General features: G+C 34.1%; 2 protein-coding genes and 1 long non-coding RNA gene across 10 annotated transcripts; 2 read left to right on the top strand and 1 right to left on the bottom strand.

The window, feature by feature from the left end:
• On the top strand, positions 516–1,322 carry LOC18611981. The gene is made up of 2 exons (XR_001927713.1): positions 516–743; positions 921–1,322. It is a non-coding gene; the product is annotated as an uncharacterized LOC18611981 (long non-coding RNA).
• Positions 3,535–17,533, top strand: LOC18611980 (protein HESO1). Of its 8 annotated transcripts, none has more exons than XM_018122947.1 (11): positions 3,535–3,800; positions 4,029–4,125; positions 4,748–4,936; positions 6,795–6,971; positions 8,948–9,132; positions 12,164–12,259; positions 13,474–13,519; positions 15,284–15,390; positions 15,556–15,657; positions 15,754–16,360; positions 16,418–17,141. In XM_018122947.1, exons 2-11 carry the CDS (start codon positions 4,107–4,109, stop codon positions 16,570–16,572), a joined length of 1,683 nt encoding a protein of 560 aa, XP_017978436.1. In that variant the 5' UTR covers positions 3,535–3,800; positions 4,029–4,106; the 3' UTR covers positions 16,573–17,141. The 8 variants fall into 8 exon arrangements, with proteins under 8 accessions (XP_017978436.1, XP_017978439.1, XP_017978448.1 ...); XM_018122950.1 differs by having other exon boundaries at positions 15,754–16,399; positions 16,457–17,141; XM_018122944.1 differs by adding an exon at positions 17,444–17,533 and having other exon boundaries at positions 3,536–3,800; positions 15,754–16,596.
• On the bottom strand, positions 17,559–20,596 carry LOC18611979. The gene is made up of 7 exons (XM_018122970.1): positions 20,083–20,596; positions 19,724–19,810; positions 19,365–19,622; positions 19,014–19,178; positions 18,861–18,914; positions 18,606–18,752; positions 17,559–18,211 (listed from the first exon to the last, which is right to left on the bottom strand). The coding sequence occupies exons 1-7, from the start codon at positions 20,269–20,271 to the stop codon at positions 17,834–17,836; spliced, it is 1,278 nt and encodes a 425-aa protein (XP_017978459.1). The 5' UTR covers positions 20,272–20,596; the 3' UTR covers positions 17,559–17,833.

Genomic DNA, 21,464 nt, shown 5'->3' with positions numbered 1-21,464 from the left:
CGGTTCTCTGGTCATTAGTCCATCTTTGTTACGATCATTTTGTGTATTTGTGTTGATATGGTGTACACGTGCAAACCTTTTAGATGAAGCTACTTAAATGTACATATTGCTTGCTTGTAGGACTAAAACCTTATCCTGATGGCAGAAAAATGTGGAAAACAAAACTACAAATCTTGTAACAAAAAAGTATATATATAAATATAAGACATGTAAGGAGAAATTTTGTGTTTGTTCACTTGGCGTGCAAGAGGCAGATCAAAGCTATGATAGCAGAAAGTGATAAGATACTAGTAGTAACCATTAAGACTCCATGAATGCTATTGAAGATGAAATACTGACTTCTCCAGGTGTGAAACTATGACTTACAAGGGGATTAGTGGGATAGTTTGGCTGCAAATTGGGGTAAAATTAAACTCTTTTTTTTTAGAGGAAAAAAAAAAAAAAGACAAAAGAGTGACAAAGACACAGCACCCAGATGACATGTTAAATTGCATAATTGCTTCGTGAGGGAGTGAAGGAAATTAGGAAACATAGAGCAGCACTAAGGCACAAGCAACCTGTCCAAGTAAATCAACCTACAATTTTTTAAGTCTTCTCTCCCCTCTATATTTCCTTCCAACTCTTCACCTACCATGATGAGTTAGAGTCCCATACTCACTTCTCCAAATTAATGGGGTGGTTTCACTCCCTCCTCTCCCCGTTCAAGAAGCTCTGGGATCGCCTCCATTCAAGCCAGAGAAGGGGTAAATCTTCACTCTGTCTCTCACTCTCTGCCCACAGTTCTGTATCAATGATCAACTCTCTGTTTCTCATGATCATCATGCTTTGATTTTAAATCATGTAATAGCATTTTGCATTGTCTTATATGGAATAGTTTTCAAGCTAATTGAGCCTTCTTTGTTGGCATTGTTCTGCTGCAGGAAGGGGAATATATATCCTTTACAAGGATGTCAAGTCCTGCCCATGTGAGGATGTGCATGTGCTGTGGTCAATACTGGTGCAGTCACAAACCGCTGCTTTGCCATCAAAAAGAAGTGAAGCCTCAATTTCCCCAGAGTAAACCATGACTGTGAATAAGAAAGTTTCCCTTTGCGTACATATGATCATATATGCAATTACACCCTTACACTCCCCTGTTTTCAGTTCATATCAGTTCTGTACTTAGATTTTATATACAGGCAAGCTTAACTTATTTGGCTGGATCAGCTCTTCTTCTTTTTACCATTCTTGCTTTAGTATTGCTCATTGCAGCAAAGTTGAAGAACTTATAATCTTGACAAAGAATGAGAATCTGAATGAAGTTATGACCCATTTGATTTGAATTTGTTTATGCCCAATCCGTCCATTATCCATTTCCATGGATGAGGCTCAACCTTCCATATGTACAATCCAAGATCCAATAAATCTTCGCATATACTAAAAAGAATTTGATTAAGAGAAAAGACAGTGATTAAAACCAAAATTATTGAAATTAGAATGTGAGAGTTGCTTTAGTTTGGATTTTGATTGAGACTTTGTTGTCAACATGTAATGATAAACTTGAAGTGTACGTATGACGGACAAACAAAGTTAAAAAATGGGAGCAGTGATGAAACAAATCAACAAAGATTACTGCCGTAATAAATTAAATCAGATTCGGCATAATATTTTAAAATTTTTTAAATTATTTAAGAAAATTTAAATAAAATTTTATTTTTTATTATATTCAATAAATTCATGTACTTTTATTTTGTATCAAATATACCTTATAACTAAAGTTGACTAATTATTATTTGTTAAAATGTTACTTGTCATTTTATATCCACGCGATATATATGTGGAATGTAAAAATATCACGTGATTGTGTCACATCAATATCTATTACGGCATGTTAACGTGCCACAACAACATCACATAACATAAAATGACAAGTGACATTTTGATTAAGAATAGTTAATTAATCATTAGTCATAAAAATTTATTTAGTGTAAAATAAAATTATAAGAGCATGAGTGAATGTAATAGAAAAATAAAAATTTATTTGAATTATTGTAAATAGTTTAGAAATTTTTTTTAGGTATTATTGTCAGGGGTCGGAATTTAAGTTCAACTTCGTACCACCTTAAACTTTAAAAATAGAATTTAAGTTAGCTTATAAATCATGGACCTTACGACCTTAAACTTTAAAAATAGAATTTAAGTTAGCTTATAAATCATGGGCTCATGTTGGTGGAAGACTCTATTTTTATATTCAAGATCCATCATATTTTTTACTGATATGAGATCCGTGACATTTTACTTTATCTAATTTTGTGAAGATCTGAGTTTATTTTGATATTTTGAAAATAGAGTTTAAGTCAGTCTATAAATCATGGGCACACGTTTTCAATTCCAAAGATATACATGATAGGTGGTAGAAGACTTATGATTATATAATCGAAACTTATCATATCTCTTATTAATGCGAGATCTATAACGTTATACCATTAGATTATTACTACATATTAATAATATACTCATTTTTAAATAGACATGAACAAGATATATACTAACCTAACAATATTAAAAATAACTATTAAACACTTTTTTATAAAATCAATATTAAGTAATATATAAGTTCCTATATGAGTTTCGTATTAAGAGATAAATGTTATTAGCTCAACGATGAAAGTGAAAAAATCTTATATTAAATAATAAAAATTTATAAAATAATAAAAATATTTTAATCAATGTATATTTTCTACAAAATAAGACAAAAAAAGAATTCGGTATCACATCTTTTAAAATTGATTGCATAGTTATTCATTAAACATTTCTCTCTTTCATAAATAATAGTTTTTTGGATAAAATATGTTTATTTTTAAAATTTTGATCAAAATTACACGAAAATTTATTAATTTTCGAAATAGACACTTTACTCTTAAAAAATATTTTCTACTAAACACGTAGATCCAATTGTTAGTCAACCATCAATAATTTTGTCGACTTAAACAATGTGATAAAAGTAAAAAGATGATTTTATTTTTAATTAAGTTTTATTATATAATTTTATTTTTTTATTAATTAAGAAAAAAGCTCCTCATGGGGAGCATAGGAGCTCCCTTGGTGAGCCCCGATCGGGCTCCTTAAGGGAGCACCGGTGCTCCTTTTTGGGAGCCCCAAATCGAGCTTCTTAAGGGTGCACCGGTGCTCCCTTCCCTTGGGAGCACTGATCTAGTGCTCCCTTCCTTTGGGGAGCACCGATCACCGACCGATGTTTTTATTTTTATTTTTATTTTTTAATTTTTATAATATAATAATAATTTTTTAAATTAAAAAAAAATATTTTAATTTTTTTATAATTTTTGTTAAAGGTGTTTGTATTATTGCGGTGGAGTATGATTTCGAAAATTAATAAATTTTTATATAATTTCAATTAACACTTAAAGAAGATCAAGATATTTTATCTTAGTTTTTTTTAGATAAAAAATTACGTAGCTTTAGTTGGCTATATTTTTTTATTCTTTATTTTCAAATAACACAAATTGTGTTATTTTCATTTTTAAAAATTTTTCCTCAGTAGATAATTCATATAAGGAAAGCAGCCAGTCATGTGGTTGTAGGCGAGGCCGAGTACCACATTTTCTTAAACCGGAATAGAGCACCCTTTATCTTGATTTACGTCCTGCGCTTGCTTTTTCAAGCGAGCAGGAAAGGGGTAATCTCTCTCTCTGAAGGAATCATGTTTTTTTTTTCTGGGTTAATTTCTTTAATTGAGATCAATTTCCAACTTAGGGCTGGATTATTCATCGGTTGGACATAAATTTCCAAATTGAAATCGGGTAAAAAGGCTAGATTATCTCTCTCTCTCTCTCTCTCTCTCTCTCACTCGTATCTTTTCATTTGGCCAAATGAAAGCTCTTAATGCCCTTTAATTTCTTCGATATGAATAAAGTTTGATCAGTTTCTACTTGATTTTCGTTTCCTGTAATAATTTTATTCTCATTATATATATATGCCTTGGGAATTCTAGTTCTAACTTTGCTTTTGTTCTTTTTCTGTATCTGTAGGTGTTAATTGTAAATCAAATATTGGTATCTTGTTGGATAAAAGAGGCTATTGATCTCAGGAATATCGACCCTGAAACCATGACATTCAGCGCGAAGGGTGAGTGATCTACTCCTGGCTTTGAATGTGTTGTAACTTTTCTTATCACGCTATACCTAGTTGAAGACTTGTCATGGAACACTATGGGCTTAACATAGTCATCATCTTTGAACTTATGGGAAGAACACTTGAAGATTGCGCAACGTGCATTTAGTTGAAAGACTTGTCTCATACTTTCTCTCTCACCTTTCTGCACCTCTCAATTTTCATCTTCTTGTGTCATGCCTCTGAAATATGTTTTACCTTGTATAACACCACTTAGTGAACTCTTTAGTGAATGCTTTGGGAACTTTTATGAACATTTTGGAGACGTTTATAGAGTTAGGAAGATGAGAACTTGTGAAACAGGAATCTTCTTTGGTAAAGCTTTTAACAGTTAGCAACATCTGACGAAAAACCTTGACTTAAATCATTCCTTTTGATGCTAATGACATTCTAAAGTAAATCTCTATTATGACCAAAACTTAGCTTTTGATTTACTTGAAATAAAATTACATACTGGGACTTTTGGCAGGTTCAAAATTTAACTTCGAGTTCATGATGATTATTTATTGCTCCCATTTGTCATGTTCATAATAATCGACTTTTGTAATTTGTCTGCTGCTTTAAATTTTTATTACAGTATTGCTAAAGAAAGCAAAGAAGCTTGAGGTGCAAGGCTTCGAGAAGAATAAAATTGCTTTGACTTGTGCCTCTAATCTTGATCAATTGCTTAATGAGGTTTACATCAGTCGTTTGCCAAAACAAATTGATTATGATAATCGAACAGATTTGGTTCGTATCTTCAATGCAATGGTGAAGGAAATTTATGGTAACTTTTCTGTTCTGAAGCAAAATTCTCTACTTTCTCTCTTTAGATAAGAATTAAAGGAAAAAGTTGTTAATAATGTCATTGAATTCATTCTTTTCAGAAATGTCTTTTTCTTATTCTCTGGATACAACTTTCTTTTTATTTTTTTTATAGCTTTCTAATTATGGGAGTCTCCACTTACCTCCACTTGGTTGCTGCAATTTATAGCAATCTCTGAAGCATACATTTATTATTTTTTACTTGTTAGTATCATCATGATAGGCTAGAGTTTGTTATGTTTCCTTCTATTTTAAATTTCAAGAGTACATTGACTAGTCTTCCAAGGAGAATTGTTCTTGTTCAATGCCAGAATTCTGTACCTTTTTCCCCATTTAGACATTATACTAGCGCTTGAACATGAAGCTTATTTTTTAGATCTAAAGGTAAAGGTTGACTGTCAGCAATAGTTATGAAACTCAGGCCAAATATCTTCCCATTGATGGCACTAGGTCATTAATCCTAAGTTGTGTTTGGTATTTTAGTAAGAATGTGATTGCTGGTAATATGATTGCTGGGAATGTGATTGTTGGGAAAATAATCTTGTATCATTTGGTATAACATGGGAAAGTGATGATTGTAAAGAATGTGATTGCATTGTAGTGTTTGGTTTAGAAGCACTTTACTGGGAGTGTAGGATAAATTTACAAAATTATCCTTCTGTGTGAAAATATAAAGTTTAATAACCTACGTTCTTTTTTAATGTAAATTTTTAATTTTTTTCAACTTTATTTCTTAAAGTAATAAATAATAGCATGGCAAAAATAACATAATTTTTGAATACTAATTATTTAAATATTAAAATATGTAAAATTATTAAATATTTGTTTTTAGTAAATTAATTAGTTAATTTTAAAGAATTAAATTAATTAATTTAAATTATTTTATAAAAATATTAGTTAATTAGTTAAATTGCCACATAATCCACCACTTTCTTTCTTTCATTTTCTTTTCTCTTTTTTCTTCCTGCACTCATCGTCCTTTGATTGGGCTCTTCTTTTTTTAACTATTTTTTCTCTTCTTCTTTGTTGCTCTCTGGTGATGGGCTCTTCTTCTTTTCTTTCTTTTTACTTCTCTCCTTCCTCCCCGCACTCTGGTGATGGGCTCTTCTTCTTTTCTTTCTTTTTTTCTCTCTTTCCTCCTTGCTCCCATCACCAGATTTAAATGGCGCCTCCCTTTCCTTCCCAGAGAGTTCAGCTCGGGGGGCTTTTTGTCATTTTGATCCACTTTACTATCCCTCAGTCATGGGAAAGTAACATTCCTTCCAATCCAAGAGGGAATCACCTTCCTTCCCATGGTTGCAATCTGATACCCATGTAAAGCTACATTCCTAACAACTTCACATACCAAACAGTGCAAAGTCCTTCCCACCAATTAAAATCCCTATAAAGTGATCCACTCTCCATGTACCAAACATCTCCTAATAGTTAGGCTATACTGAACATAAACTGTTTTCCATTTTCTAGTGCTTTAAAGGATTGCATAACTTACAAATGGATTAGGTTCAATTCCTATTAAGTAATTTTTCGTGGTTTTGAAATTGATAAAAAGTTTGATAATGGGTCAAATCTAGTTTGTTGTCTAAGATCATACTGATTTTGGTTAAAACCAGCATATTTAATAGGTTATACATCACCATCTTGTCATTCAGCCAGCTCACATTGCCAAATGTGGGCACCTCAATCATCACTAAAATTGGCATTCCTTATGCCACATTTTCACAGTTAGAATGCCATCCATTCATCACCCAAAATATATTACTATAGTTTTGGGCCACTTTCATTAGTGATGGCAGTTCATGACTATTTATATTTTCTTTCAGGCAATCCTAATGGTTCTCCTGTTGTGGAGGGATTTGGATCTTTTGTAATGGGCATATTCAGTAGGGAAAGTGATCTAGACTTATCTATCAATTTTAGAGATAGTGCAGCCAAAATGCCTAAAGAGAAGAAAATTCAGACCCTTCACAAGCTGGCACAAAAATTATATTCCATTCAAAGTAATTTCCCAACACTCACTCACCTTGAGTCCTTTTTTATTTCTGACTTATGATTTGAAATATTAGTTATGCTTTATGTTTTTTCTACTGCATAATTGTTTATATTATTATTATTATATATCATGTGCTTGTAGATGTTTGTATGGGTAATTGATTGCATAAGTTTCTGATAAATGATGACACACATTGCCATTTGACCGACACAGAAATGTAACTCTTACCACAAAGCTATTCAATATCAAAAGAAAAAAAAAGAAAGAATTGGCTAGCATGTTTGAAACCAAGGAATGCTTTTAGGAATTTCTTAAAATTGAAGTTTCATTTCATTCTAGTATATGAGTCAATAATAAGGCTAAAAGACTGATAGAATGTTGGAGTAGGGAACGTGGATTCAGAGGAGTTTTTCACTATTGAACTGAAACATAGTGTAACCTTCATTTTCAAAATTGAATAGTGAAAAGTTGGGACCTAAACGAAATGAAAGACCAGATGAGTAACTGCAAGAAAATTGTCAACTTCTCTTTACAGTGAGTATGAAAAAAATAAAAATAAATATATGAGATAATGAAGGTCAACATCCTCCAGTTTATTTCTTTCTGGCCCTTTTTACAAAGAACAAGGAAGGATGCAAATGATGTTGATGTCTGGGCTGCTAGCCATGTCTTTTGAGTTTCTTGCAGAATTACTGCATACATCTGGCACATTTGAAAGTAAGATTGATGCCTAATTTGGCCATGCTGCATTCAAATGGCTTTACTTTCGTGGAACATGTGTATACTAAAGTTGATATTATTGTTGGTTTGAATATGAGAGGAAGTGAGTAAATACTGAGGTGCTGCTAGAAGGGAAGAAAGAAAGTATTTGATTCTCAATCTAGGTTTAACACAACATTTTGTCTCCATGAGTCTTATTTCTCTAGATTTTAATTACTTTTTCTTTTTTAAAATAATAACTAAAAGAATTTAAGTAAAACTGAGTCCTAGGGATAGTTATTGGGCATTTTCTGATGGCATTAGCTGACCTTGGTCCAACTGCTACTGTGGCTTTTGCAAGTGCTAAATTTGCCCTCCTTGTGGCCAGATGGGAAGAAAAGGAGAATGAAGAGAGTTAAAAAAAAAAGAAAAGAAGAAAAGGAAAAAGAAATATAGAAAGTAAAAAAAAAAATTATGATTAAAATTAAATCATCATAACAAGTACAATTTATAAGTTCAATTGAATTAACAAAAAAGAAAGAGGGAAGAAAAGGAAAAAGAATGAGAGATAAAAGAAAAAAAAGAAAAAAGAAAGAGCAAAAATGAGTTTTTTATATAATTAATAGTTAATACAATGATAAAAAGTTGAAATCATAATAGTAATATTATAAATTTAACTAATGATAAACATAAAATATAAAATTTAAATCGCAAAATTTACCGTTTTAGAAATGATCAGAAATAAGATTGGAATTTTAGATTCTTTTTAGGGATAAATCAATATATAGAACACTTCAGTGTTTGTTGAAGTGAATTTTCAATGATCAAACAACATGCATTGGTGTTTTTATTTTCAAAAATAATTTTAATTTAAATTATTTTTCTTTTTAATAATTTTAGATCTAAACAAAATTCAATATAAGTTGTATGAGTTATTAATAACCAGTTTTTGTATATTATATCTTTTAATAACCACTTTAGTATTATATCTTTCTAAAAAATCTACAATGATTTACATTGTATTTTATTCAACCTTCCATTCATATTGAAAACATGTTGTTTCCTTATTCATGCATTTAAATACTGGTAAATGGACATATAATTGCCAACCTCCACTTCTTTGGAAGACAGAAAAATGAGCATTTAGTTTATGATAGTTGTTTTATCCTTATATTAGAGATGAAAATTGTTGGTTTTTGGAATTGAAGATGACCTTGAAAGATGTTTTATGATCTTTATGTCATGTACTTGAACTGTTCTCATTAGTATGCTTTATTGTTCTAGGGGGAGGTCATGTTAGTGGCATTCAGACAATCATGACTGCTAGGGTGCCGATTGTTAAAGTCATTGATCGTGGAACTGGGATTGAATGTGATGTCTCGGTTGAGAATAGGGATGGTATGGTAAAATCCCTGATTATTCGTGCAATTTCTACAATCGATGATAGGTTTCAAAAGCTTAGTCTTTTGGTGAGTCAGTTCAAATTTTTAGCCCCTCCTTTGCAGTTTTCAGCTTCATCTGCAAAGTGGTTGATACTTTTCATTTTTCTTTTTACGATGTCATTGAAAAAAAAAAAATCTTTTGCTGCGCCAGCAATTTATTTCAGTTTTCTTTTATGCATTATTGACTATTTTTGCTGCTTTCAAGAGGAAACAGTTCCTTTATTATTATTATTTTTTGTAATTGTTTCTCTAAAAAATGCCCGGTTCTAGTATGTTATTTTATTTCAATTTGATCTGAATTTAAGAGGTAAATTGCACCTTTTTTTGTCGAATTTTCTGCCAAATGTCAAATTAGTCGCTAAACTTCAAATTGCAATGATATCACCCCCTCTCCATATATTTTTTCCAGGAGAACAAATAAAACTTGGATTGATCAAGCCTGAATACCTTGTCTAAGTATCTCTTTAGAATTTTTTTGAAATTTTTATGATTATCATCATAAACTCTTATGTCAAATACTTTGTGGATTCTTACCACTCCTAGAGATTGTGCCATTTCCTGCCAAATTCTATAGCACAGCAACTGCCAAAAAAGAGGGGTTGGGGGGGCGGGGGGCGGGGGACTTCAGCATATAACACCTTGGATCTGCATCAGTGCAATGCTGATTCATCCAATCAACAATCTTATCCTAGTTCAACAAGAATCCTACTAATCTCACATTCATGAAGATCTGTTTGCTGTGATTTTGCTGATAAAACTATACAAACTAATGTTTTTCTTAACTTTTTCCATGGATTCCCAAGGTACTATTAACTACCGCTCTTTAATGATTTAATAAACTGGCTGCCTTCTCAAAGAGCAAACTAGAGAATAATTTATTTCTCATAATAGGTTAATTGTCAGATAATAATACCAAGCACAACTAACAGTTCTGGTGATCTCAGAACTTTAGATGCTTTTATCTTTAATTTTCATTAGGTGCATCCTTTTAAACCATTCTGTCATAGTACGGAGATTCTATACTTGCTTCAAACTGCTGTATTCTTCCAATTACTCATTCTTTTAATTTCCAGCCCCCAAATTGTTAATGGAAGCAAATAGTGTTCCCATCAACCAGACCTCATCTTTTTTTGATGGAGGAGTTGCTCCATACTTCACAGGATATCCTGCCTGTATCCTCTGTGGTCTTAATGACAGTTTTCCACTGCTCCAATAATTTTGAATGCTGACAATCACTGACTGAACAAGCTGCAAGCTCTCACTTGTACGGAAACATTTAGTCCAGCTTGAAATGCTGCTAATTATCTTATCACTTTCAGTGATTAAGAGACTAGCTTTTTTTTTTTTTTGAATGAAATGTTATCCTATGGGCATCATCTATGGAGAATATAGCATGGTTCATGTGCCCAGAGAAATGGGATGAGCTCCCTTTGATCTAGATCATGAAGGACATTGCATTCACCAATGACTTTTTGCAGTTTCCATGCCTTGGTAGCTTATCTGGGTGGAGAAGTCTGATCCCTTTGATCTTGATCATTAAGGACATTGCATTTACCAATGACTTTGCAGTGTACCATGCCTTAGTAGCTTATCTGGGTGGAGAAGTTTTCTATAAAACTCAACATCTATTTCTCTAAGGAATTTCTCTTCTGCTACTTTGATTTGTTGGTTCTCATATAGGATGACAATTTTACTCTGGCTCTTCTAGCTTTAAATGAATGAGGGAAAAATTAATTATTGTTGTTTCCTTCTTGAATCCTTCTGATTCCTGCCTTTTTCCTTAGGAAACTCTTGGTACTAGTAAGCTTGCTATGTTTTTGATACAATCTTTCCCTTTAATGACAAGGTTAGTCATTGCTGGAAAAGGAATCTTCTATTAGCTGTTGAACCACATCAAGCTTCTTTGCCTGATTAATTTATTATTAGCCTTCGAACCACATCAAGCTTCTTGTTTCAGGTTATATGATCAGATTTCAACTTTTTGACTAGGCCAAACATAGGCCATCCTCTAAATAGTATAAAACTTCCAAGTTCCAAACACGCTGTGTTAAATTAAGAAACTGCTAATATGCACCCAATAGTTAGAAAATCTAAGTACTTTCAAGTTGTAGCTATAACTTCAAATATAGTGACTGCAATAGGACTACTTTTCTCCTCTCTAATCCTGTTGACCCCTTTTTTCAATGTAAAGGATCATGTGAACTGTTTTTAATCTCTCAATGTTAATCGTTGATATCAAGCTGAAGTGAGATCAAAACGAGCATGAAAGGATACATCTCATATCATGTCTGGCCATTTGTGATTATTAATAAGAAAGTGACTAAATATTTGAACAAGAACTGGGTGAGAAAAAGGGATTATTTATTCTGTTAAATTAAAACTGTATGTGCACACTATGAGTCTTAATGATGCACGAAGAATTGTCTATTTGTTAACAATGACTGATGACAGGGTAGCATTTAATTGCTAATTCAAATTACAGGATTGAAACTGCTAAAATTGAATAACTGGCAACTATTTTGGAATATGAGTGAAAATTAAAACAGGAATGTTGCTGTTTCCTTAAAATTTATGTAGTTTGTTGAAGCTTATTAGAATTCCTAGTTACATAGTGTGGGGCACATTTAAATAAACGCTTTGTTGTGACTATAAACTTTCGTATTAGTGTGGAAGAACAACATAATTTTTCGTAATGGAGCATTAAAAATGGGTAAAATAGTGAAAAGAAGATTGTCTTTTGGCATTTGATATGTAGACATAATGCCATGGGCAATTTTCCCATTTGAAGTTTCAAAAGATAAATGTAATGTATGATGCTATTTGTACATGGTAGCATTATGAGAAGTGAGATGTGGCTTTGGGTGAAAAGATTTTCTGAAAAATCACTTCTGAAATTATTGATCATGTGGAGTCTGAGTAACATCTGGGTTAGTTTAATGTTCATTTCCCTTGAACTATTAAATTTATTTCTCTAGGATTTGTAAAATAGAGGAATTATTGAACACATCATAGAGCATGTGGGCAGAAAATTTATAATTTATTCTTTTTCCTTGTGCAGATGAAAGCTTGGGCCAAAGCACATGATATTAACAGTTCCAAAGAACGAACTCTGAACTCTTTATCATTAATTTCATTGGTTGCTTTTCATTTGCAGGTATTCAACCTTTTCAGATTTGCTGTCAATGCACTGTTGTCTTCCTAGTAAACAAAAATTGTCTATCAGATTAAATAATAGAACTTTAAGTCTTTTACTGTCAATGATATAATGATCAAAGGAACATTTCGAGTTTTGCATATCTAAAGTGTCAACAGGCTAAATGCATGGCTATCAATGATTTTACCCCAAAAGGGCAAGCTAGGTGTTAACAGTTGTGTTTCTTGAATCCACATATACATCAAATCCTTTTTCATAACTTCTGAGGGGAAGGGTATGTGGCAAGTGTTAAAAGTTTCTTTTATAACAAAATGAGCTTGGTTTTGGCTCATTTTATTCTCATTGTGGATGTTAATTTTTAGAGACAGAAAGTGTTCTATATCATCTTACCTTCTCTATATCTACTCAAAGACCTGGGACCTTATACTTGACATGGTAACCCAGCCCAGGTTACTTGTTTCCTTGCTTCTTGTCTGTCATATTGTACCTTTTATTTATTGTTCACATGTTGAACCTATTTATTTTAGTTGTTAGTATTGGGCCTGCATGTCAGAAATTGAGTGAAATGATGTTATTCCACATTTTAAGTTTGAGTTTGTTATGGTCTTGTGTCCAAGTTGGGCCTTCGCACATATGACTGGTTGGTTTGAAGTTGAATGTTTGACATGTGAGACTCAGTTTTTATCATGAGCGGTTAGTAATGCAAAGACAAGAGGGTGACTGGTAAATAATGGGAAATCAAAACCCTCCATTTTTGACGGCACCCTGTCTTGCTCACTACTGGTGGGATTTTCCTTGTTTCTTGGTGGGAGGTCAATGTGCTCCCTAGTGCTTCTGGCTTCTAAATTGGTGGCTCAGTCATGAGAATAAAGAATTTATTACAACAAATCAAAACCAAAATCGGTAGATTCGTAGTTTACTTGAATGTAATCAGATGTTTTATCTCAAGCAGAACTTGGGAACTAAAACAAAATGCTGTAGATGTTAGTGTATATAACTAGGCAAACATGGTACTATTTGACAAATTCTTAGTTTTTGCTCCCCATAATGGAACAATATTTGACCATAATGTCTCTCCTCAAGCCAAGGCGCTATATATTGCACCTGGCTTTTTTTTTTTTTTGTTAAAACTAGAAATAAGAATTTGATACTGTATTTCTTTCTAATATATTTCTTTTTTTTTTCTTTTTCCTTATCAATTTTTGGTCTTGCAGACTCGGAATCCTCCTATATTACCCCCATTTTCTGCTTTATTAAAAGGTGATTGCCTGGCAAATTATATATATGAGTATTATCTTACTTCTTAGCTTGTAGGTGCGGTATATAATCCATATCATAGACTAAAATTTCCTTCTCTTTTGGAAGAGAGTATTTTGTTTAGTCAAAAACACTTTGCAATCTTTTATTGTCGGAACCTCTATGTTCTTGTTTTACTAGTGGCAAATTTTGGGCTCTCATATTTTTGCATTATTGTCTTGTTTTTGATGTAACATTGGTTTCAACTTATTCTTCAATAAAAGCAGGGAGTGAACTGGCTGTAAAAGTTCAAACTCTTGAATTAGGAGTACGCTGAAACTAACAGGATAATATGACTATAATATTGTTTGATCATGTGCAGAAAGGTTTATTGCGATTTTTAACATTATTAAGCAGTTAGGATTTTGGTGTTTTGGGAGTGTGGATTTGAAAAAAATTGTTATATCAACCCAATGAAACTAGGTGTTTAATTCTGTTACATCATATGATATATATACAGGCCTAGCATATATTAGCATTCGCACATTTGGTTTTTTGTCCATTCAGTTGGCTTTGTAGTAATCTTTCTTCCCCCCCCTATTCTCTCCTTTTGACATGCACAAAGATAGGTAATTCGTTGTAATGGATATGTCTATGCTATTTAGTTGTTATGGTTAAGCTGTTGCCTCCAAGTTATCAAGAGATAACATATTCGTTAGAATAACAAGAACTTGAATGCAGGAAATAGTTAAAAGTTCTTGAACTATTGAAAAAAAATGCCTAAGTAGAATAGAATATCAAGTAGAATTCACTTGTCAACTCAACTAAATTAGCTATGAGAAATGGTCGAAGCTGGAATTATTCATCTCTTAATCACGTCAAAGAAAGAAAAAGTCTCACCGAAAAAAAGCAAGCTTTACAAAGCAATAAGAGAATGGTGGAAGCCTGGGTGTGGTGTGTTTGATAAACCGTTGAAAATTAAAAATTTCAATGATTTAATTTTTTCAATGCATTGATAATTCATTTTTAGAAACCACTTAATGGAAGATTTTCAATGAAAAATCTTAAGTAGTTAAAAGCTACTTAATGTATTCATCAATTTTATTTAGGAAAATTTTGTTATTTAATTATATTAATTTCTTTCCTTTTAACCATTTATGCTTTTCCTTTTCAACTTTTATCAATTTAAAATACTTAAAAAATCATATCTCTCTTTTACAAAATAATTCAATAAAAAATCTATTCAACATTTAATTTATAGTAGCATACCAAAAAACTTTTATATCATAAATTCAGTACTTAGATTTTTCAAATTTATTAATTCAGTATTTGATTTTTCAGTTTATCAAACAGTAAGTTAGCCAATATGCTGTTATGTACTATGAGTCGATAGTTACTCGTGTTTGCGTCCTAGTCACTGCTTGCTGTTTGGTCAACTGGAATAAGATTCTGAAGTATCTTATAAACCCTTTCCAATTTAAGTATGTAGTTGTTTATAACCTCAATTATTATTTGTGCGTGCTTGCATGTATATACTGGAGGGTGAGATGAATCTTTTTCCACTACTGCCAAAGATATATGTTGTCCTGTACTAGTTGCTGCACTTGTGAATAATTTTCAACACTTATTCTCTTACTATTTAACCTGTTTACTGACATCTCGTTTAGTTTATTTTCCTTTACCACATGCATTATTCTGTCATTATATGTAGCTATAACATTGCAAGTTAATTATATTTGTTGACTTTCTTGTTGCTTTGATTTTTAACTGGCCTTGGCAATGCTCCAGATGGAAGTGATCCTGCAGCTGTAATGAAAATTGTCCAAAATTACTTGAACTATGGTAAAAGGAATACAGAATCCTTGGCTGAGCTTTATGGTACTCTATTGATTAAGGTAAGGGCCATTGTAAGTTAGAAGATTTGCAAGTCAGGATTGAAAGGAAAAGCTTTCTAGTCTGCCACTGATATTATAACGGCATTTGCCCTTCACATGACACAAGATTTTTCCATTTCTCATAATGAATAGTGAGGGATTTAGCATTTCTTGCCACTGCCGCAGCTTGCTTCAGTTGAAAAACTTTGGCAGAAAGGGCTTTGTGTTAGCTTGTGTGAAGGATCTTGGATATCTAAAGCTTGGGGTTCTCGGATTTGCTCTATGAGTGTAGGTCTTTATTATTTTGACTTTGTTTTATGGATATGATGTTCTGTTAGTTCTGTAAATTTGTTGAAATATATAATAACTATTTATTTATGGCAGGTTGAGGATTTCACAGATCAATCTCAAAATGTTGCTAGGGCAGTTGGAACAGAAGGATTTGGAAAAATACGTGGCTGCATCCGCCGTTCACTTCTCTACCTTAAGGCTTTTTCAGATGGCCAGATGCAGGGAACTAAGCTAAAAGAACTTCTGTTCGGTGGAGATACATTGTGCAGTGTTGGGGATAGTGTTGCTTCAAATCTGGATAAAAGTACAACTAAGCTTTCTGTTCCCAATGATTCTAATCAAATAAAGAGGATGAAATTAACAGAAAATCTAGGAGCAAAAAATCAAAGTAAAACTGAGGTTGTTGTTCATTATGGAACTCATCAAACAAAGAAGAGGCATTTTACAGGAGATCTGGATAAATCAGAGGGTGCAAAGCGAGCGAAAGGACCACAGCTTTCGGACAGGATGGTAGGAGTGCAGTTCATGGAAGGTGGTCGGAGAGAATGGAATAATTTTAGTGAAAATAGGGGTCATTTAACCACTCATTTTGCTGCACAAGTTCCTTATCTTAATCCTCTTTCTCATAGCTTAGATAGCTTGAGATGCCATGGTCCAGTCATGCTTCCTTCTTCTGCCCCAAACTTTACAAGTTTTCAAGGGATTGCACCACCTCTTGTTCCCCTGTTGAATTCTCTAGGTCTTAATGTGTCACAAGGGATTGCACCACCTCTTGTTCCCCTGTTGAATTCTCTAGGTCTAAATGTGTCACTTTTTATGAACACACCTGCTCCAATGCCACATATTGGACCAATTCATGCGCAACATGCTCAGCAACAGCAACACACAGTACCATGGAGACCAAGGATGTAGGTTGTGTCCATCACTAGAAATCAAGTAAGTCTCCCTCCAGATGCTAGGTTACATGTAAATGCTTTAGAGACCATTGACTTGCAGGTAAAACTCCAGTTTGTTATAATTTTTAGTAGTCTTTTATTCCTAAATGCTCAAGATATTCTCAGTTTTCTTTTAACGAACAAAACAATTTCTGGTTTTGGACGTTCAAAGTTCTCTTTTAGATTTGTACAAATTTTGTTTGATCTTGCCATTGCCCCCCTAAGCCCCAAACCTTCTTACCTGCCATTTGTTTCACCCATTTTCCTTTATCATTGAAAGATTCGCTGTGCTGACATGATGGTGTTGAGGGTTGAAAACCAAGTGATGTGGAATAAGGGTGTTTTTTTTCTGCTTCTGATATTAGGTCTAAGTGCATGATCTGCTGTACAATTGTTGAAATTATTTACAATTGTTGAAATTATTAACAATTTAATGTAGAATCAGAAACAACAATTTATGTCATGAGGAATTATCTCATGAGGAATCAACAATTGCTCCTGTGTTGAGTGATTGAGACAAAGACCCAGTTATTGGCTACCTTTCAAGTTGAGATCACGTTTTCCTGGGTTAACTCTTGGTTAAAAACTTTTTAATCTCATCTGTTTCAGCAACCTGTATTCAGGCTAGCTTTTGGATTTAGATTTCAAGATTCAAAGTGCATTTTGTGGCAATAGTTTTAAAGTTAGATTTGGATTTGGATCAAATCTATTAAAAATTTTACAAGAATGATGTTTGGATTTAGTTTCTTTATTATTATTTTTTTAATCTGTCAGATTTTGTCATTCTATTTCATGAATTTAGCCAAGTTGAATGGTGATTGATGTGTTGAGCTTGTATTCACTGCCAGATCACTTCACTTCATTGATGAGTTTGGGCTTTCAAACGATGGCTTGAGCTTTGTTTGTTTGATTGAATGTGCAATTAAACTCTAGCCGTGCTCCATACAAGGTAAAGTTTTGAGCTGTTCCAGAACAATTCGGCTTGGTTCACATTCTTACAGTCGTCCAAAAGGAAGCACAAAACCAGCAACAATTCAACATATACTCTCATATGTTCGAACAAAGAATGGCAGGTAGGAATACCTCCCTGTCTCACAACAAATTTTAGGGGGGGACTTAGTAGGGCGACATAACCTGTATTGCTACTAGTTAGAGGGTGAAAACATGATTCACAAGTTTACTACTCTAAACTTAGGGGGCAGGCACTTGGCTTCATGAATATTCTTTTTCATTCATGATTAAGGGCAGTTCGGGCTTCGACCAGGACCACCAAAGTAAAAGTAGCTGCCCCAATTGCCACCCTTTCCAATATGTACATCATAGCAGTCGGATTGCTCAGTGAAAGTGGCAAGGCCTTTAGGAGCCCTGAGATTGTTGGATCCATCAACAATTTGAATATTCTTGAAGTAACTAGCTCTACCAAAACCTTCTTTGGGGAAATGGCCGCTACCCATTTGTGTGGAAGTATGCTGTCCATCAGATTCTGAGTTCACAACCTCTCCTCCCCACTCAATCATGGAAGCACTGTCAGCCAGGTAGGAAAACAGGAAGCCTGGCCAATAACCCAGCACATAGTCATTACCAAATTGCATCCACCAGTTCCCTTCCTTCGGATCCTGCCGCATTTTTCACCAAATTGTGCACAAATTTAAAATCATTTTGGAGGTAAAATTGGTTGGGGATAAAGACATGGAAACATCAGGCATGGATGCAATATCAATTATGAACACAAGTAGTACGTTATATAGGGTAATGCTATTTTGTCAAACAAACTACTTACAAATGAAGTGGAGGTCATAAATAGCAAATTTATGAGCATTTATTTATTGTCAAACTGTCTGCATACTTTCAGCATTTCTTTGTCATATTATGAAGTTTTTCAATGGGTTTTATATGTTTTCCTTTTTCCATTTTTACTTCCTCCAACTGCTTTTTGAAGGTTCTTCTTTTTGGGAAGTTACTTCAATTAAGAAATCGCTTTTTATTGTATAATTGCTTCTTACTTCTTACCTTCCACACAAGTATACTTATATCATATTGGGAACCATGATATTTAGAAAGAGGGTAGATGCTAGCACCCATCGCTATTTCATTGTTGATTTGAATGAAGCCCGAGCAGAGGAGGTTATAGCAACCAGTGGCTTGGTATGCATCACTCTGTTTTAGTAATTGCCCAGGAAAGACAAAAGAAAACAGGGTTAGACAACAGACAGCGGGTAAATAAACTTCATTAAAGGATTCGTGAATAGTAACATGGAGTCTCACAGTCCAATAAGTGAACAGTCTAGTGTTGTTATCTCCGTACAAATCTGGGCTGACCTATTTATTTAGACACAAGACAGAGGCGAACGAGTTAAACATTTGGATCTGAGACCGCTTGTGATTCAAGAAAAAATAGGAAACTGCTGTTTTACTTACCTGCCAACCTGCTTCAATGCTGTTTAGATCTTCGCCAAAAGAACCTCCCAAGATCCAGATTTGGGACAGGCTGAATTCATTAGATTGCTGTATTTTGGGTTCCCAAACGTTCATGGTTCCCTTAGCTCCATAGTACTTATCTCCATCCACGTAAGCTATTGCATGCTAGAGGCCCCAGAACAGAGAGGAAAAAGAACATATATAGCACATATCAATTGAAGATTACCAGTTCAATTCTGTGTGCACATATCAATTGAAGATTACCAGTTCAATTCTGTGTGTGTGTGTGTGTGTGTGTGTGTGTTGGGATTTGATCAAATGCTTATAATGGTGTATGCGTTATAATACTACCTGATGGCCACTTTGACTGATGAGGTCAGGATCTGCAGACCTTGGTTGAGGGACGCTTCTGTGCTTCTTCCTACCAAATGCTTTGATAGAGCTTGCTCTTAACAAATCATCTTCTTTCGTTCTTCTTACAGAAATAGTACCTTGTGGGCACCTTCCATTCAAGTGCCACATCTGGGTAATGGTCCTTGATCCTTTCTTCATCCTTGAAGAAACCTTGTTTTGACCAAAAACACCTTCCGGGTAAAAATTTGGTGTCATCTGTATTAACAGAAATAGAGCACCTTTAGAAGACTATGCAAGAAATCTTTGAAAGTAAACTTCATATGACAATATGGTGTTCTAAAAGAAGAGCAATCCACCTGAATTGTGTGGTTTTGGAGTAGAGGGTGATCAAAAGCTGGTTGATGGGTGATTTTGATGCAGTCGATTATATCCCCGTCTGGACTCTGTTCAAGGCACGCACATGAAGCAGTGGATTAACAAGTAGGAATAATTTAGTAATGTAGTTTATGCCTGAAATTACACTGTGCTAGCAGTTCACACCCATTTAGTCATACTAATTAAGGGCAGGCACAAGCTAGGAAGTGGCATGGAAGAGAAAGCAAATGATCAATAGAAGAAATTAAGAGGAGTCCTCCAACCAACTGAATTCAATTACTTCAACAAAAGAGGTATGATTTAGAGTATACATATACATCGGAGTAACCAGAATTCTGACCTTGATAGATTTGACAGCGGGCTTGTTCAAGAGCTTCAACTGGGTTTGAACCTGCAGATTTTGGGTGGATGGGCTGCTTCTGCCAGCGCTAATGGAAGTCATCTGTATAAAGAAGACCTCCAAGATGCACAACAAGATCAAGAGCCTCCTCTTCCCTCTACTCAGTAAACCCTGCGTCCCCATAGTCATCAGTAGTCAACTCCAGCTTACCCAAACAAAAGAGAAGGCTTTGAGTACTTCCAGGCTCCAGCCAGTAACTAGTTAGAGGTTTGTTTTAGGCAAGACGGAAAGAAATAAAAAGTTTGGAATTGGGATGAGCTTGTTTTTGCTCTAGTTTGTCCTGCGCCACCCTCCACCAACCTTTCACTATTATAAAACAAGCGACGAATCTTGTTGAGAATGAGGGTCCTATTTTTCCCGCTAGAATCCAACCCAACTGCCGACGCCTCTCCCTTTTTGCATCCACCACTAGTAGCGTTTGCTTAAAAAGAAGGGGTGAAATGAGGAAGATAAATTAACAAGAGACCACTATTCTTTTTGTTGTTAGGAACTACAGAAAGAAAAGAGGTACACATGATCGATTTAATAATCTTCTTTTTTACTAAGTCCCTATCTTGGTCTTCCACTACTAATAGTGATCACTGGTGTGCATAAGGCTTGCTTTGTCCTCATTCGAAACCAGACAAAGTTTGGCAAAGTGGCATACACTTGTCCTCTGTATTCCACGTGAATCTACAATTACTATTCCTCTTCTGTCCTTCTAAAATTTAAACCTGCTAATCACCATAGCATTCAGAGTAGACAAAAGATATTGAACTTTTCATAACCCTTGATGATATATCCATTGAATTGTTTAGAATTGCAGGCTGACGAATATCATCTTTGGCCTCATTTATTGAAGATAAGTTCATGCATGTGAGCATTTCGATGCCAGGGTGTGGTTACCTTTATTTTGTAATTTAAAACAAAAACCCTACTCAGTTTAAGACATTTTACTCAGAAAATAACCCCAAGGCAGGCATAGCTTACCGGGTCTGTTTTTTAACCCTGTTCAACCGATGACAAGGGTGTCTCAAGGATCCACGACAAGCCGTACGACACCAACCCCATGACGCGAACAAGCCACTTACCTCAATTATAACCACCGGAATTCCATGCACAAAGTGGAGCCCTTGGTGCGGCCTGTACGCACACAATTTGAAGTGCACTACTAAGTGCTTTTGTTACTGGCTTTAACCCTTCTAACTAATTTTGTTGGCAAGATCATTGGACACTTAACTATACGAAGGTCAACTCAAACATCATTTCTTATCTTTTTTAACATAATTCAAATGTACACTTAAAAAGATCAAAGATGAGATCTTCTGTGAAAGAAAAGGACA

This window comes from Theobroma cacao, chromosome 1, assembly GCF_000208745.1.
Source record: "Theobroma cacao cultivar B97-61/B2 chromosome 1, Criollo_cocoa_genome_V2, whole genome shotgun sequence".
Lineage (NCBI taxonomy): Eukaryota > Viridiplantae > Streptophyta > Magnoliopsida > Malvales > Malvaceae > Theobroma > Theobroma cacao.
The sequence above is the reverse complement of the archived record's forward strand: the minus strand, read 5'-3'. Positions and strand labels throughout refer to the sequence as shown.